This window comes from Petromyzon marinus, chromosome 20, assembly GCF_048934315.1.
Source record: "Petromyzon marinus isolate PM22_M1 ecotype Great Lakes invasive population chromosome 20, UKy_Petmar_22M1.pri1.0, whole genome shotgun sequence".
NCBI lineage: Eukaryota > Metazoa > Chordata > Hyperoartia > Petromyzontiformes > Petromyzontidae > Petromyzon > Petromyzon marinus.
In genome coordinates this window covers 6784697-6800758 of record NC_133686.1, presented here as the reverse complement: position 1 = coordinate 6800758, position 16062 = coordinate 6784697, and the positions used below count along the sequence as shown (strand labels likewise).

General features: G+C 44.6%; 1 protein-coding gene across 1 annotated transcript in view; it reads right to left on the bottom strand.

The window, feature by feature from the left end:
- Window positions 1-354: 354 nt before the first annotated feature.
- Window positions 355-16062, bottom strand: part of LOC116944158 (uncharacterized) — a 258499-nt gene continuing 242791 nt past the window's right edge. The window contains exon 22 of the mRNA XM_076068274.1: window positions 355-3183. Within this exon, the coding sequence (XP_075924389.1) occupies window positions 3157-3183 (27 nt within the window). The 3' untranslated portion in view covers window positions 355-3156. The remainder of the gene's footprint in view (window positions 3184-16062) is intronic.

Genomic DNA, 16062 nt, shown 5'->3' with positions numbered 1-16062 from the left:
GTTTACATCTAGGGGTAAGGTGAGAGGCGGTTCCACCAGGGAAGCCTCTGGAACGTTCGGGAAGGTTCCAGGAGGGGTATGGCCAGAGGCGGGGCTTAGTCCCGACTAGGGGGATATAAGCGGGACACAGAGCAACGCAAGCGGTCGGTGCTGAAGACTGAAGAGGAGCTCCCCGCCGCTGCTGCCCCGCCATCTCCATTCACCACGTGGCGGCTCGTCCTCCAGCCGCAGCCGCTCCCTAGCGCACCGTCAGCCAGCGGTGCGTTGGCGAGCGCGGGGTGAGCGCCACGTGGCGCGGGGCAGCGTAGCCACACGGAGAGTGGACGTTCGCAAAAAGGAAGAGACGGAGACACGTGGCTGTACCGAGCTTTTATTGAATAAACAACCCAAAGTTACTTACTGTGTCGGAGACCACTCATTACATAGAGATTGAATGCATTGTCACAATTAAGTGTTGTGATTCATCAAGTCATTAATTCTGGTTTAACCTTACTTTACCACCTCATTTGTATTGTTTATAATTGTTTGTCTGATTTTTACAGTTTTGTTCACTCCGCGAGCACTAATTTGACGTGTTTGCATAACTCATAATTAATCCTCAGGCTCAATTGATGCACGTAACACGATCATAAGAATTTATTTTAATTGATGCAGACAATTTTACATTGGCTATCCATGAATACCATAGCCTTTACATGTGTTGCTATTACTCATCAAACTCCATCTAGGGTTTGCCAGAATAATATCGTTAATTGCAGCACTAAACCAGGACTTAATTAATTTTACTTTAATACTTGCATTAATGTTTGTTTATAGCCATGCAGAAAGCCAATTTCAACAAATCTTAGCTACTTAAGGGATGCCATTAACTCAAAGGAATGTATGACAATTTGCTGGCTCACAACGGTCTATCTTTGTAAAGAAGTTGAGTTAATCCAGTTCACTATGAATAAAACCCGTGTTCGAAAGTGAAGTGAGTTCATAGTCTTAACCAAGAGATGCATGAATGTACAATGGTTTTTTTCTCTTTAAATTTCACAACATTTGAGCCTTGAGATGTGAACATTATGGTGTGACTACCACATTATGAACATCGCTATTGCATGGTGCGTAGGAAATTGTAGCTTGCCCATTGTGTGTAAAAGGACGCCTTGAATGGATCTCAGAAGTAGGTTTGTAAGGTCTCCGTCTGTGGGCTGTTCTCTAAAACGGGGTGATGCACTGCTGTGAGAACTCTCAATAAGCATTTGTTCGTGTGAAGACATCGTACAGATAGCGAAATTGACATGGAATCGCAGGGGGGAAACCCCTCAAAAAGTGACTTTACCGAAAGAACCAAAGAAGATGAATCCTTGCAGTCATGAAAGCTTTAAATCGAAAAGTAAGAACAATTTAATCATGGTCATGTGGTGTCATAAAAAATATGACGAAGCATAAAACGCAAATTGCAGTGAGAAAAACAACAGTCACGAGCCTTTCCTGTTATTAAAATAACGTGTAAGAACCACTATATAGTGGGTTCTCTATAATCATACAGTGTAGTGTATATACTAGAACACTTTGCATTCTTTTGTCAGAATGTAAATATAAGGGAGACATCCGTGTGTGGGCGTGTTAAATTCCATTCCAGTCATGCATCTTGCACGTGAGCATAATCACATCCAGCCTAAACGCATCAAGTTACTCACATTTTGCACTTTTGTATTTCTTTGTGTTTCTCATGAACGTCATAAACATCTCTTTGGAAATGTCAGCCAAAATTGTACACTGTCACGCGTACATCTTGACACGGTTTAATACCAAGAATGACTTTGCAAACTAGTTTGTAAATAAAGGCCCTTTATTTAATCTCAGGGCGTGTGATTACAGCAACCCTTGGTAAGCAAAGGGAGAGAGAGAGGACCTTAAACCCTGGCAACATGACCTCACCACGACTGAATGACATGTCAGCATGACTAAGCAATCTGATCTAAAGGTTTTGCGCAGTTTTCTGACATGAGTCTGTGTTGTGTGTCCGGCTTACATAAGCGAGGGCCGTTAAGATTGGAAACAAACAAAATATCACACGGAGAGAGAGGCGTGGTGTGGGACATCACGTGAACCATCAAGGGTGCTAAAGCGCATGCCTGTCACCCAGTGACTTTGAAGCAAGGGGGTTGGTGGTTCACACAAAAGACTAAACTAGGCAAGCTGCACGCAACGAGGGTGCGTGTTAGGTCTTTCACCCGTGGCCTGCCAGCAAGCCTTCGACACGTCACGTCGCCTAAATGTGCACTTGGCCTGGCACACGCGCTGTGACGTGGCACTTATTGGCGAGTTGTGTTGTGCAGGAGGAAGTAGAGCAAGTACAGTAGGTTTCTGACATGCACACACGTGAGACTGAGTGTTCTTCCTGTGTAAATGTACCAACATCCCATGAAGGAAAGTCTTGAACACCTGTTCTGAAACCGAGGTTTTCCTGGATTAATAATACAATTGTAGTCCTGCGGCATATTTAAATCCACAATTTCATGAAGGCATCTGTGTACTCTGTCAGTTTTGGGGACTGTTAGGCCATACTTCACCAAGCTGGTTAGTGCATTTTGGTAAAGGGGTGGGTGGGTAGGGGGCTGCCCAGTACCAGATGTTACCAGTTCTGCAGGTTCATAGTGTAGTGTGCTCACCACTGCACCACCACTCTTCTTTAGTATGGCATTTTTGGGGATTGCAACAGATTACAAATTGATGTCGAGATTTGATATCCATTCGACGCAATTGGGTAGGTATAATCTTGATTTGAAGCTTTCGTGACTGTAGGAATCCATACTCTTTGGTTCTTTCGGTAGAGTCACGTAGGTATAAAATAAAATAAATCACATTTTATTTTATACCTACGTGACTTTACCGAAAGAACCAAAGAGTATGGGTCGGTATATACATGCACAGTACACCTTTAAGTCACCATACAAATACAACTTTAATTACTCTTTAAGCCAAAATACCATTTAACATTGTTCTGTTGGTTAATGTAACCACCCCTGAAAATGAAACAAGGATGAAACTACCAAGTCTGCCTCTACAGCAAAATTGCATTCCCACAGCTCATTACTTTGTTGATGTGCATGCATGTCTTATTAGTCACAAGCCAATTTATTCCGTTTTTTCTTTTACTTTATGCTAAGTGATTCTGCATTTCCTGTTATTTACTCATTCGTGTAACCACGTGCATTTCTATCCCCTTCATAATTTGCTAACTATTATTTGACAATTTCCCACTGTCCTTGAGAAGACTACAGTATTGCCATCACCGCACGAAAAGAAATGCAATGTATAAAATCTCACCCGAACGTTGCAGTGAAGCGCTGGGTAACGGTCACCAGGAAGAGGTGCAGCCCTGAAATAAGTATTTGCTCGCATCGCTGCTGTCGCGAAGGTCTCCACTAGCGGGAGCTCAAGAGAGGCCTCTTCATGGAGTGTTTTGGCCAACTCTGCCACACTCGCCAGACATTTTAGGTACCCACACTTTACCCGAACACACACGACCTGCCGGTCGACCATTACGGGTAATATATGAAGTGACATTTGCAAACGCTGCTGAATAACTTAAAGTCTGACTGACAATGGGATGATCGATGAAAATATTAGAAAACATATCTCAGAGGGGTGAAAATTAAGTTTTTTCAAAAAATCCCAGCCTGCTTGTTTGAATGTTGAAACCACCTTTATACAACTGTGTGACCTCATGTGCAAACACCCCACACATGTAATAATTGTATAATACAAGTTTAAAAAAACAAGTGGATTAACTAAGTTGTACTGGATCCCTCTCCCCCATCACCCCCACCTCCTTTCACCAATCCACTCTGACCAGCATGCTGAAATCTGGTCAAACTTAGTTTATCCACTGCTAGATGAAGGCCTTCCCATGCCATGCCAGTCATGACGTCTGCTTGGCCATATTAAGCAATTGGCGGGACCCCAGGGTCCCATCACTGCCCCGGGGTGGGAAAACCCGCGTAGCGACACGAGTCTTTGCCTTACCGACAACAAAACTAGTGATCAATCGATTGGCCTCGTCGAGAGCTACTCGGGGCACTAAGTTTCGTAAAAAGTTGAAAAATTACATAAACACGTTAAATTCACTGCCTGGGGGGGCGGGGCTCGCCTTGGCAAAGAAGCTGAGGATCGACGACGGCTGACCGGAGGGCGTCGTCGCCGCGCGCGACTGCGGCGGACGCCCCCCGGGGCTCGCGTTTGACCGGTGGGGTGGCGCCCATCGTGGTGATCGCCGCCTGCTGGTGGCGCTTGTTGGTGCGAGTCTGGGCAGGCGGCGCGTTGCTGGCGGGGTCACGAGTGGGCGGACTGAAAAATAATAATTATTATTGACTTGATTTTTGCGGGACCCCGGGGTCCCGCCAAATGATTCATATACTTCCTCATGTTGGTCAGGGTGGGTTGGTGAAAGGACGGAAGCCTAGGATGAGTTTCGATACCACTTTCCACTGATGTGAGTCGTGGCTATAAATCGAACTCGAGTAATTAGGTAGAAAGTATGGTGCGCTCAACATTTTGCAACTGCTCCCCTTCATAAGTATGTCGAGGTAATATGCATTGATGTAATGTCAGAAACTTTCTTTCGCGATGTGTTCAATAACATACGCCCACTTGATACAAAAAATACTCCGCAGTATCTTCCTTGTTTGTGTTTTTAAAAATAAACTTATTTTATGCTGGATGTTAAGATAAGCATTAACTTGGGCAGCAAGGTAATGCAGTGCGCCTCACAGCAAGAAGGTTTTGGGTATGATTCCCGACCCTGGCGCCTTTCTGCATGGAGTTTGCGTATTCTTCCCGTTCTGCATGGGTTTACTACGGATTCCCTGTTTTTCCTCCCATAGCAAAAAAAAAAATACATTGTCACTTGATTTAGCCAAAACATATCAACGCAGAAAAATTACCTGAATCACTCAATGCAACTAAACTATGTTTGATGGTAAGGCTTACTGAGCTATATAGCTCTTTTTCAGAAACCACCTGGCCACACATGATAGCTCAACGGAGTGGCTTGTCATGTGGAAATTGATAGCAGCCCAATACTCAAAAAGCAAGTTTATAAATGTGGAGGGAAAAACCGGAGGACCCGGAGAAAAATCCACGTGACCACGAGGGGGAACATGCAAACTCCAAATATACAGGCATCAGGGTCGGTATCAAATCCACGAACTCCTGTATACCAGGCGAGGTAGTTAACATCTCGCCACCATGGAGCCCCACATTTAGCAACATTGCCCCCTACGTGAAAAATACTTGATAGGACCCTTCTGAAAACGAGTATTGAGACCTAGCAAGGCTCTCCTTGGTAACCAAGTGTAATAATTAAATGTAAACTGGAGGTTCAGGAAATGTGTAAACCAACCAAAACTCGTGAAAATATGAAAAAACCATGCAAGCCACCCACATGCTCTTGGCACGCCGCTGATGGTGATGATGTCAACAGACTGTAGCAACACGACACCTTCGTAAATCCGTGAGATCAAATGACCCTTCCTCCTTTTGCACGCAGTGCTTTTGTTCGTGGAATAATGTAAGTCAGTCCCTGTTACACAACCCAATGTATATAACAGCACCTTTGTGAATGTCGCTGGAGACCGTGCAACCCACATTTGTCATTATTTTATCTTAAACTAGGCAATCAAAGCCAACACTGTAGCATGACTTTGCGCAAAGAGGTGCAGGGGACATTTAAAAACCCAGGGAGCTGGGCAAAACAGTCCACATAAAACCTCCAAACAAAACGTTTTACGATAGACAAGAGTAGCGCAAGTGTTATGCTTTTGTCTGTCTTGCATTCTGCTCTCTCGCTTCTCAAGCAAACGAGGAAAGGTGATGACGTGCCCTTGGCTTAATTATACTATATTTGCATTTTTTCCAGCTTCCTCCAAAGACTGCAAACACTGCGCGATGGCCTTGCGCTTTGTGTTTTTTTTGTGTTTAGTTTGTTGTCCTTCCTCCATACCTATAATTAGTACAGTTGGCTACGTACGGTGGCAATGAAGTTCAGAGGACAGTGGCACCTCGGTATACGTCGTTAATTCGTTCCAGAAGGTAGGAGGACTTATACCCAAAATGACGAATACCAAACGAATTTTTCCCATAAGAAATAAAGGGAAGGGAAATAATCCGTTCCAGAGTATAATAAATTATATTTTATATGGCATATTAAACATTAATGGGGTTGTATAAAATAATGTAGACACTACTCATTACTAAAATGCATAGATACATTAAAATAAATGCATAAATAAATTAAAATAAATTGAAATAAAAATTTACATCACTTTACCTTGCTGAAATTTCACGTTAAAATGACAACACGTGAAAATTCACGGAGAGTTACAGCAAGAGGGTTGTGCACTGAACGAGATCTACAGGAAGACTGAGGAGTGGCGCTTTGTCTCAGTCGTGAACGGGGTCTACGCGGGGACACGGCGACTCATCCCGACCCAGACAAGTTCTAGCAAGCGCAAAGTATCCCAAGCGAGACGTCGTATCCCAAGCAAGACGACGTATCACAAGCAAGACGACGTATCCCAAGCAAGACGACGTATCACAAGCAAGACGACGTATCACAAGCAAGACGTTGTATCCCAAGCAAGACGTCGTATCACAGGCAAGACGTATCCCAAGCAAGACGTCGTACCCCAAGCAAGACGTCGTATCACAAGACGTCGTATCCCAAGCAAGACGTCGTATCACAAGCAAGACGTCGTATCACAAGCAAGACGTCGTATCACAAGCAAGACGTCGTATCACAAGCAAGACGACGTGTCCCAAGCAAGACGACGTATCACAAGCAAGACGACGTATCCCAAGCAAGACGTCGTATCCCAAGCAAGACGCCGTATCACAAGCAAGACGACGTATCACAAGCAAGACGACGTATCACAAGACGTCGTATCACAAGCAAGACGTCGTATCACAAGCAAGACGTCGTATCCCAAGCAAGACGTCGTATCCCAAGACATTTTTTTCTCGTAAAAACACGACGTATACCAAATTCGACGTATTCCAAAGCGGTCGTATACCGAGGTATGACTGTACATGCATACGTATTCACCCTAGCACCGGGACAATGGGACCGCTGCGTACATTGCGGCGAGTTCATCTCTCATGCATCTCTCTCCGTAGCTGTTCTACGTCTCCCACGCCTGTCTGTGCACGTCGTCCCGACACTACAGGGCTCGTAATAAAAAAAGTAACATTTAAAAATACTTTTTAAAAAACACGCTTTAATGAAATGTACCGTACGAGTGGCCCCGAAGCTTGCCATAACGTAAGGAGACTGTGGTGATTTACAGCCAACGTGAGTTGAGCGTGGGCAATTAGACCCAAGCCGAAACATAAGATATAAAAAAGATTGCTTAAAAATATATATTTTTTAATGATAGAATATAGTATTGTTATCAGTATGACATACGCATACCAAGTTTGCAGTCGATACCACATTGGGAAGTGGGTTAAAATTGAGTTACAAGATTTGAGGATACAACAACAGAGTTGAGGATACAACAGAGTAAGTTAAATAAAAGCGTGTAAAAAAAAACAACGCTGACAAGTGGCATGCTCCTAGATCAGAGAAGACATCTCTACAATCAGTTTTCCACATAAAGGAAAAAAATCTCCGCTCTGTCTCCCTTATATAAATGAACATTATTTATTTTCCATCAGCCTACCGGGTTTCCCGACCAATATCGAACAGCATCTGTTTGAGGAAACACACACTCCACCACGTTTTACCGTGACTCATCAGCAAAGTTAGGCTTGACAAACCAAATGCTGTTGTTTTTGGGTTATTGCCAGATGTTATTGGCAAGAGCACTCCACATCTAAATACTGTGTTGTGCCCCCCCCCCCAACCCCGGGATTTTTACATCTCCTTCCGCTTCACGTCGGATCTCAACAGGTGGCTGAAGATGAGGCTGGTGGAAATGGGGGGGCTTTAAATTTCCACCCCGCACGTTACTACATGACAAGATTAAAACTGACGGAGTTTTCATTCTTCGAGCTCACATTTATCCAGCTAAGTGCAAAACCGAATTCAACGTTGGTATATTGTGTACAGTCGTTGACGATTGGGTTGAGACTGTCAAGTTGAATTATGGATAGTCGAAACCTGGATTCAAACCTAGGTATTCATGCCGGCTTGGTGTCCTTCCCTATGAGCCAGCCACCTACCTAAAATTGTTGAATGTATTCTTTTTTTATAGCAGAAAGTACTGTTAAAACAAGTTTCCTGGTTTAAATGGGGCTTTGTATGCTCTCCCTTAAGACAAAGTCAAGGGTTCATAAGATGCCAGACTTTTGGGCGAACATGACAAATCACAGTCGTGCACCTCCAGCGAACCGGATGTAGCCCTGGGAAAGTCGAGATTGATAGCCGAGAGCAAGTGTCGACTGGAACATACACAGCTGTGATAGGACTGTGTGGTCTGCTTCACAACGCAGCTTTTCCCCATCGTGTGAGAGGCTTGCGTAATGTACACATTGCCACGGCATGTTTATGGCGGCGCCAAGGACAAAGCCGATGCCAAAGCTGAATGCTCCCACATGTTGAACCCAGTGCCGGATTATCCGAGTAGCAAAAGTAGCTACACATGTAGTAGCTACGAGCCCCACACTTTCAAGGGCCACGCGCTAAATGCTTTCAAGCTATCAATTCCGGTTCAGTGATTCTGCACTTGCTCTATTACTATAGTACTATACCGCCTTCAACGTTTATGAACGACTGGGTGTTTAAGGTTAGCGATTTGTCGTATTATCTGGCTGTATAGCAAATGAAAAAATACAATTACTTTATTATGCAAGTAAAAGATTTGTGTTTGAATATTTGTGGGTTTTTTTTATCTAGGGCCCCTTTATAACATACTCTACAGGTCCGCACTAGCTTAATCCGGCACTGGTTGAGCCACAAAATAATCAGTGCGGTTTGCGAGACCAATGCAGATTGCTTAATACAAATATTGTCGTGCAGCCACCAAACCACATCATGGAATGGTAAAATAAAATATTTGAGAATTATGAAATGTATATAATATTATTGTCAGGCGTGTCTTCACACGCAGCAGCAGGTATGGATTTATCGTGGATTCTCCCGTGTATGCATACAACATGATTGTGGTAGTTTGTATTTGTGTCTTTGTGGTGGAATGGTACTGTAGCGGTTAGCGGGCTGCACTACGAACCTGGTGACCTGCGTTCGATTCCCGCTCACGGCCAACATCGGTGACGATATGAACTGTTCCTGGACCTCCCCTAGGTCGACTCAGCCTCAAATGAGTACATGATGCAGTGTGTAAACATCGCTACTGGGGAGACAAAGGCGGTCGGGCGTGGTGCTGACCCTTCCTCCCCCATGCATACTGTTCCAGCCTTCATCGGTGTTCGCTAACAGCACTTTCCACAACAGTCTGTTAATGCTAAACAGGGGATATTTGTGTGCATGTGCACATTCAAGAGCAGTGGTTGTGCAGTCCCATTTGTTCTTGAGGCCCCCACCTTTAATTTATGTCCTCCTCGTGAGATAACAGAAGAGATATTGACAAGAGATAAGGTGACAGCAACGGAGTGAGATGAAGGCAAATAAAAAAAAGATACATTTCAATTTAAAGCTGTTGTGACTGCAGAGATTCATATTCTTGGTTCTTTCGGTAAAGTCACGTAGAAGGGAAATAATAAAAAAATAAAAATAAAAAAATAAAATTCTCACGTTTCGATTGCAACACAAGCAATCATCATCAGGTGTGAAAACCACAGCAAGAACATTTTCGTGAGGATTTTATTGTTTAGTTTTTATTATTTTATTATTTCCCTTCTACGTGAATTTACAGAAAAAAAGATAGCCATGTAGTGACATTCAAAAAGCGATATACAAATAAGACAGCGATATAGCGAAATGAGAGAGATGCAGGCGAGAAGCAAGACTCAAGAGATGGAGTGTAGAAAAGAGATGCAGGCCAGATGTAAATTCTGCAAGGAGAGATGTGATAAAAGACCATCTTTGAGATCATCTTTGACAACAGGAAGACAACTCCCCTATTTGTAAATTATTCCCTTGATCTCTTTTGAGATCCAAGCTATTGCTTTGTTTATCCTTAGTTCTGCCACTGTGCAAGAGACTCGTGTTCAATTCATTGACTGAAACTGCAAATTAGAGCAATAGCAATTGGTGTCCGAATTAACTTTAAGTTGATTCAGCCTAAAATAAATTGATGGTGCAATGTGCACACATCAACAGAAGGTAAACAAAAGTGGTTGGGAATTAATGGTGGCAACCACACCTTGCCTGCATGTGCCGTGGCAAGCAGCCCCGGACTGGCCATAGGGGAGCAGTCCTTAGGGTAAATGCCCAGGGTGCTGGTCCATTCCGAGCAACCGGTGGGCCGGTCTGTGTATGGAAATTGCAAATGTGATCAAAGTATAAATGTACATATACTCATGTTTTATTACCTCTGATGTGTAAGCTTAATTGCTTATGTATGATCTCAGTTGGCATTAAGTCCCATATTCGGCAGCCCCAAAGATTATTCCTCACCTGCCCGATTTGCTTTGTGGACAAGCCCAAAATGGGCCAATGAGATCGTGCGGAAATATAGGCCCAGTGTGTTGACAAATGCCTGGGCCGATGTTTTTGTCCCAGTCCGTCACTGGTGGCAACCGTGATAACTTTTTTACAAACAGCACTGAAGGTCCATGCAATAATAATAAATGGAGAGGTGGCCGGGTGGCTCAGAGGTCTGAGCACTGAGCTGGCACTGCTTAGATTCCTAGGTGCGAATCTGGGTTTCAGTCGCCCATTATTAAAATCGGTTTCTCAAATGTAGTGCGTTGGTGGTTACATTGTCAACAATGACTACGCAAAAAAATCCATCACGATATTTGGCATTGCACATAAAATGGCTAAATCCTAGCTTCGAGAACTAAAAATGTTAGCTTGACTGCCATGCGACTATCATCAATCTCAGTGGCAGAGTGGGTGGAAAATTGCTGGCCCCTACTTTGTGGTACATAGGTCACTTGTAGAGATCTCCGAGGTAGCTATTTCTGTGGAATCCACTTCTGTTGGTGGCTCTCTATAATAATGGTTGCACTGCTCTACGAGAGTTCTGAATTGATTCCTCATCTTAATACATGATGCTGATAGCACAATTGGAGTAACAAGAATCGGGAAAAAGACGTGTTATTTTTTATGAAGAACAAGTGGAGGGTTTTGAACTCTATTTGCAGCAGTGTGTGAAAGAGAGATCGAGCCAGTTGTAGGCTATTTACTCAAAATACCGGCTGTCTATGAGTGTTCATTGCCCCCTATCGCTCGATGTGTGCCCTCGCAGTCACGGCTAAAGTGGACACACTGCCTCATTCATTTCCACTGTCAACCGACAAGACTCGCTCCTCGACCCAAACCCTGCTCCAGATTTCAGCGACAAACCACTTTTGCATCTGTTAACAAACCCTATTCGTGGATTATGAAAACGATAATTTACACGTACAATGCTGGATAAAGGCCCCGCACGCTGTTGTCAGTCATTCTGGTTTGTTTGAACATAATTCACCATGGCGGTCAAAGCAGATTTGTGACAGGAGAGGGCGTGGGGGTAGGGTCGGGAATCGAACTCGGTATGGCGAGTTCGTAGGGCTCACTAGTGCAGTGCCTAACCAGTGTATTAATCCACCTCTGGATTGCCCCTTGCCTCTAAAGTCTGAAGCGGCCTTTTTATGATTAATGCATTCATAAAACAGGATTGCCTCCGGGTCATTTGTGTGCAAAACTACACCGAACATTTACAGTTCAAGATGACCCCTTTTATTTACCCAGCAGAGTGCTGCATTTGGATGTTTGCCCCATTCCTTCACCGAGTCATTAGCATGTGAGAAGAACCTGTAATACTCTTCTTTGGTTCTTTCGGTAAAGTCACGTAGAATGAGAATAAAATAATAATTTTATTGTGTTATTTTATTTTATTAATTTACTATTTTATTCTCATTCTACGTGACTTTACCGAAAGAACCAAAGAAAATGAATCCTTGCAGTCACGAAAGCTTTAAATCGAAATTTAACCTGTAATACCTGGAGAAAATCCACACGTAACAAGAGCATTAACACTCAAAAAGCTCCACGCAGATAGAGTCAATCCAACATTGGACTGCAATCTCATGGCCATCTCGCAACCCAAGCATACAATACCTGCTATTCCCTTCCAGCCGAGTATTACACAGGCTCTAACCTACTTAGCTTTCAAGATCTGATGAGATCGGGCATAAGGAAGGTTATTTCGTTATAAACAAAATTAGCACATTTTACATGGCCCAAATTTTATACAGCACACGTGTGTATTGGTTTTACGCCATTATGTGGTATTATACTTGGAACGTTCCATCTGCATATGTATAACATTTCCCCCTTTGTGTACACATCTACATTGAGCTCTTAATTCACACACGGGCATCACCTGCGGCAACCCAAGAATTTATGTACAGAGGATTTGAAACAATTAAATATTCATGCATCACATCAATTCTCAATGCATGCTTGCAAAGCAATGAGAACTGAATTTAATGCCAATATTAAATTAATGTATAGCACAATATAATTACGGCTAGAAATGTAGGATCGATAATGCATGTAATAATAAGACATTCGTTATTTTACTGTATCAAAATAACTTGGGTCACAGCCATATATGTACGTGGGAATGTTGAAATTATGCAGTGGCTCGTATTGATTAATATACATTTAAAATCCATCTGCAATGATGAAGCGCTTGAGCTATATCAATAGGGTGCACTGAAACCTCACACTCGGCGGTTAAGACATTTGTATGCTCCCTTCTCAAAACATTTTTATCACTCGCTGCATGCACGCGAGTGTATTCCACGGGACGAACATGATGCACAATACATTTATACGTACATCATGCAAATTAATTTTGTATATATTCATTGTGTCGAGTCGAACGTATAATTATTATTTTTAGGCGCCGACAAACGACAGCGATTTGACAGTGGGGGGACAAATGACTGGCGGGTCAGGCAGGCGCAAAGCAAATTCATCTTTTAAGGATTTAAATACGGGCGGAGTGGCAGCAGCCAACATTATCCTGCTGGCTCAATCGACGTCAGATAACGGCGCTTGCGTGCACGCACCCACGGACACCTACGCATGCGCACCCTGTGCTCTGTTCCCCTTGGCCCCCCCCCCCCCCACTCACTCCCCTCTGGGCCACCAACCCCTACTCTCCTCCCCAACCCCAAGCAGCCCTGCAAATACCAGCATTTCCCACACTGTTAATTGGCCACCACGGTCTGCCACAGTGTGGCGCAGCACTATTCCCTGGTGTGCGCGATGCGCGGCGAGGGCGTGCGCGTGTGCTCGTGCCTGCACGTAGCGTGCGCGTGGGATGTGCGTGCGTGACACCCTACCTACAGCGAGAAGGTTGGGTGTGTGGGTGGGTGTCGGGGTGGCGGGTGTGGGTAAAGGCAGTCATGCAGACATTCAGTCACTTAACCAGGCAGATAGGCAGCCAGTCACTTAGGAATCCGGCCATCAAGGTTGGCGGGCGGGCGGTAATGTAGGAAATCTGGCAACCACATAGGCAGGCATGCAGTCTTGTAGGCTGATCCGTGGACCATCACTAAACCAGACGTCCGGGCAGCAACTTAGGCAGAAATGCAGCCATTTAGGTTGGTGACAGGAATTGCCTCTCGGGCAGTGAGGCAGGCAGGCAGGCAGTCTGTCAGGCTGCATCGACTCAGCATCGCGGAGTCAAGCGCAGCTCGCTCAGGCCACGCTGCGCCTGCAAGCGTGTGCACGGCACGCGCGGGAAGATGGGTGTCCTCGGGCCACCACGAGCACGTCCACCTGCACGTGCATTCGTGCTCATGTGGCAGTTCGTGTGCAAGAGCTTTGGGGGGGTGCACGTGCGCTTGTGACTTGCGCGGAGCGGGCAGGCGGGCTGGCAAGAGGGTGAGGCGGGTGCCACCGAAGGGTGTACCCTCGCGCCTGCGCGTGACGGATCGACGCAAGTCCGCGTCTTTGCCTTGTGCGTGCTTGCGTGTGCCCGCGCTCGCGCTCTCACGTGCATGCGCGCACGGTCACACGTCTCCGACTTGCAGAGCTGAGTGCGGTGGCAGCAGTGGCGGCGGCGGCAGCAGCGGCAGCAGCAGCAGTGCTCCCTCGCTCCGCGCAGTTGACGGATGAAGGCACGAGGGCCCTGGGATAAAAAAAAAAAAACAATCCTGCATCGCTTGCACAGATTAAGGTACGGTGACACAATCAAATCGAACACATTATTACGGCGAAAGCTAAATTCACCGTCGTCGAAGATAAAAGAAAGTGCGTAAAATGGTGAGATTTTAATAATATATTTATTTATATTAATTGAAAGCCGGAATCGAGCATGTGCGCCTATATTACGTGAAGTAATTTTTAAGGTGTGGTTTTCAGCCGGCGTTTCTTCAACGTTTTATAATTTGAATTGGCACCATAATTTGTATTGCAACAAAACATTGTGATAAGTACGATGCAGTAAATTACATATATAAGGAAAACAAAATACCTGAAAACCTACAACCCAACGAGGTTGCTGATGCAATTTCACTAAGACAAATAAACTAAATTGAGCTATTTGGCCAGCAATCGTTGTCTGTTGTTAACCTTTAGAATTCGATGGTGCATGCCCACAAGCAAAACGCTTGGAACAAACACAAAGGAAGGTTAAATATATAATTAAAGTAAAACAAGCAAATGCCAATTTTTTTTTATGGAGTATACCAACCTGTCAGTGTGTGTGTTTGAAAGACATCAGGAAATAAACTGACAGTTCAAAATACATGGACCGATAAGTTGAGTACACGTATGTGTGTGTGTGTATATATATACGAGGGGAATATCTGCATGCATAAACATATGGGGAAATCCACCGAAAACCGTTGTCCTCGCTTCTGAGGGGGTTGATGCTGGGCGTGGTTGGAAGCAATGGCGGACGGTTCATGTGAAAAGCGCGGTCGACGGCACCGTTGCGTCCCGCGCCCCGGAAACGGGACCCCGCGCGACCGCCACACGGACCGACGGGCACCGGCGGCGCGACAGGACTACTGGGGCCCGCCACCGATTTTTCTCCTCGTCCCGTCGTCCGGGCGTGAAGCCTCGCGCCTAACGGTCCGACGCTTGGGCGGCGGCGCTCGGGAGGTGATTCTTCAGACATCTTGTAGGCTCTCGCGTGCCGCCCGATTGGGAGGGGGGGGGGATGCCATTGGCTATATGGGGATCGATGATTCTATTGTTCGATCAATATATCAAATGCCTTTGTGGTCGCCTTATTCTGTACCAGCTTATCATTATATATTTTTTGTTCATCTTAATGGTTGTCATCTTTGACTCAATTGTCATTTAAAATTGTCGTTGGAACTGCCATCACGATCCACGTTGTCGTCATTTTGCCGAATATTTTCTTTAGTCTTTCGGGTTCACAGCATTAGTCACATTCTCTTCACTGCCACCGTAATTAACCAAATAACAATCATGTCGTGAGTCCGCACAGCGCAATGATGAGGTTTACAGAAAAACCCTACAAACAGCATGGTACATTCATTCGACCTCTTAAAACAAATTTCACCGTCTCAACTTCTGTAAGGATTTGCGGAAAAACCCACACAATCGTAGCCGTCCCTCGCTTGAAATTCTACCGAATTCTACCGAATTTCAAGTGATGGGCGGCTACTGGCCCAGCTCTACAGTACCTGGTTAAAGTAACATCCACTAAAAACCATTAAACCAGTTTTTCGGTGCTTTTCCAAAAACATTTTCTTTTTTTTTGCTGCAGGGCGTGGTTCTGGAAACATTGTTCAAAATGCAGCAAATTCTGCCTCTTTCCAACATACGATCACTCGTCTTATCAATCCAAAACTTAGGATATTGCTTCATAAAATGTCATTTTTTACGTGTAATTTTTTTTCTAAATCAGTTTGTATGCTACAAGGACCGCTTATAATGTTGTAATATTCAGATTACTAGTTTTTTTTATTTAG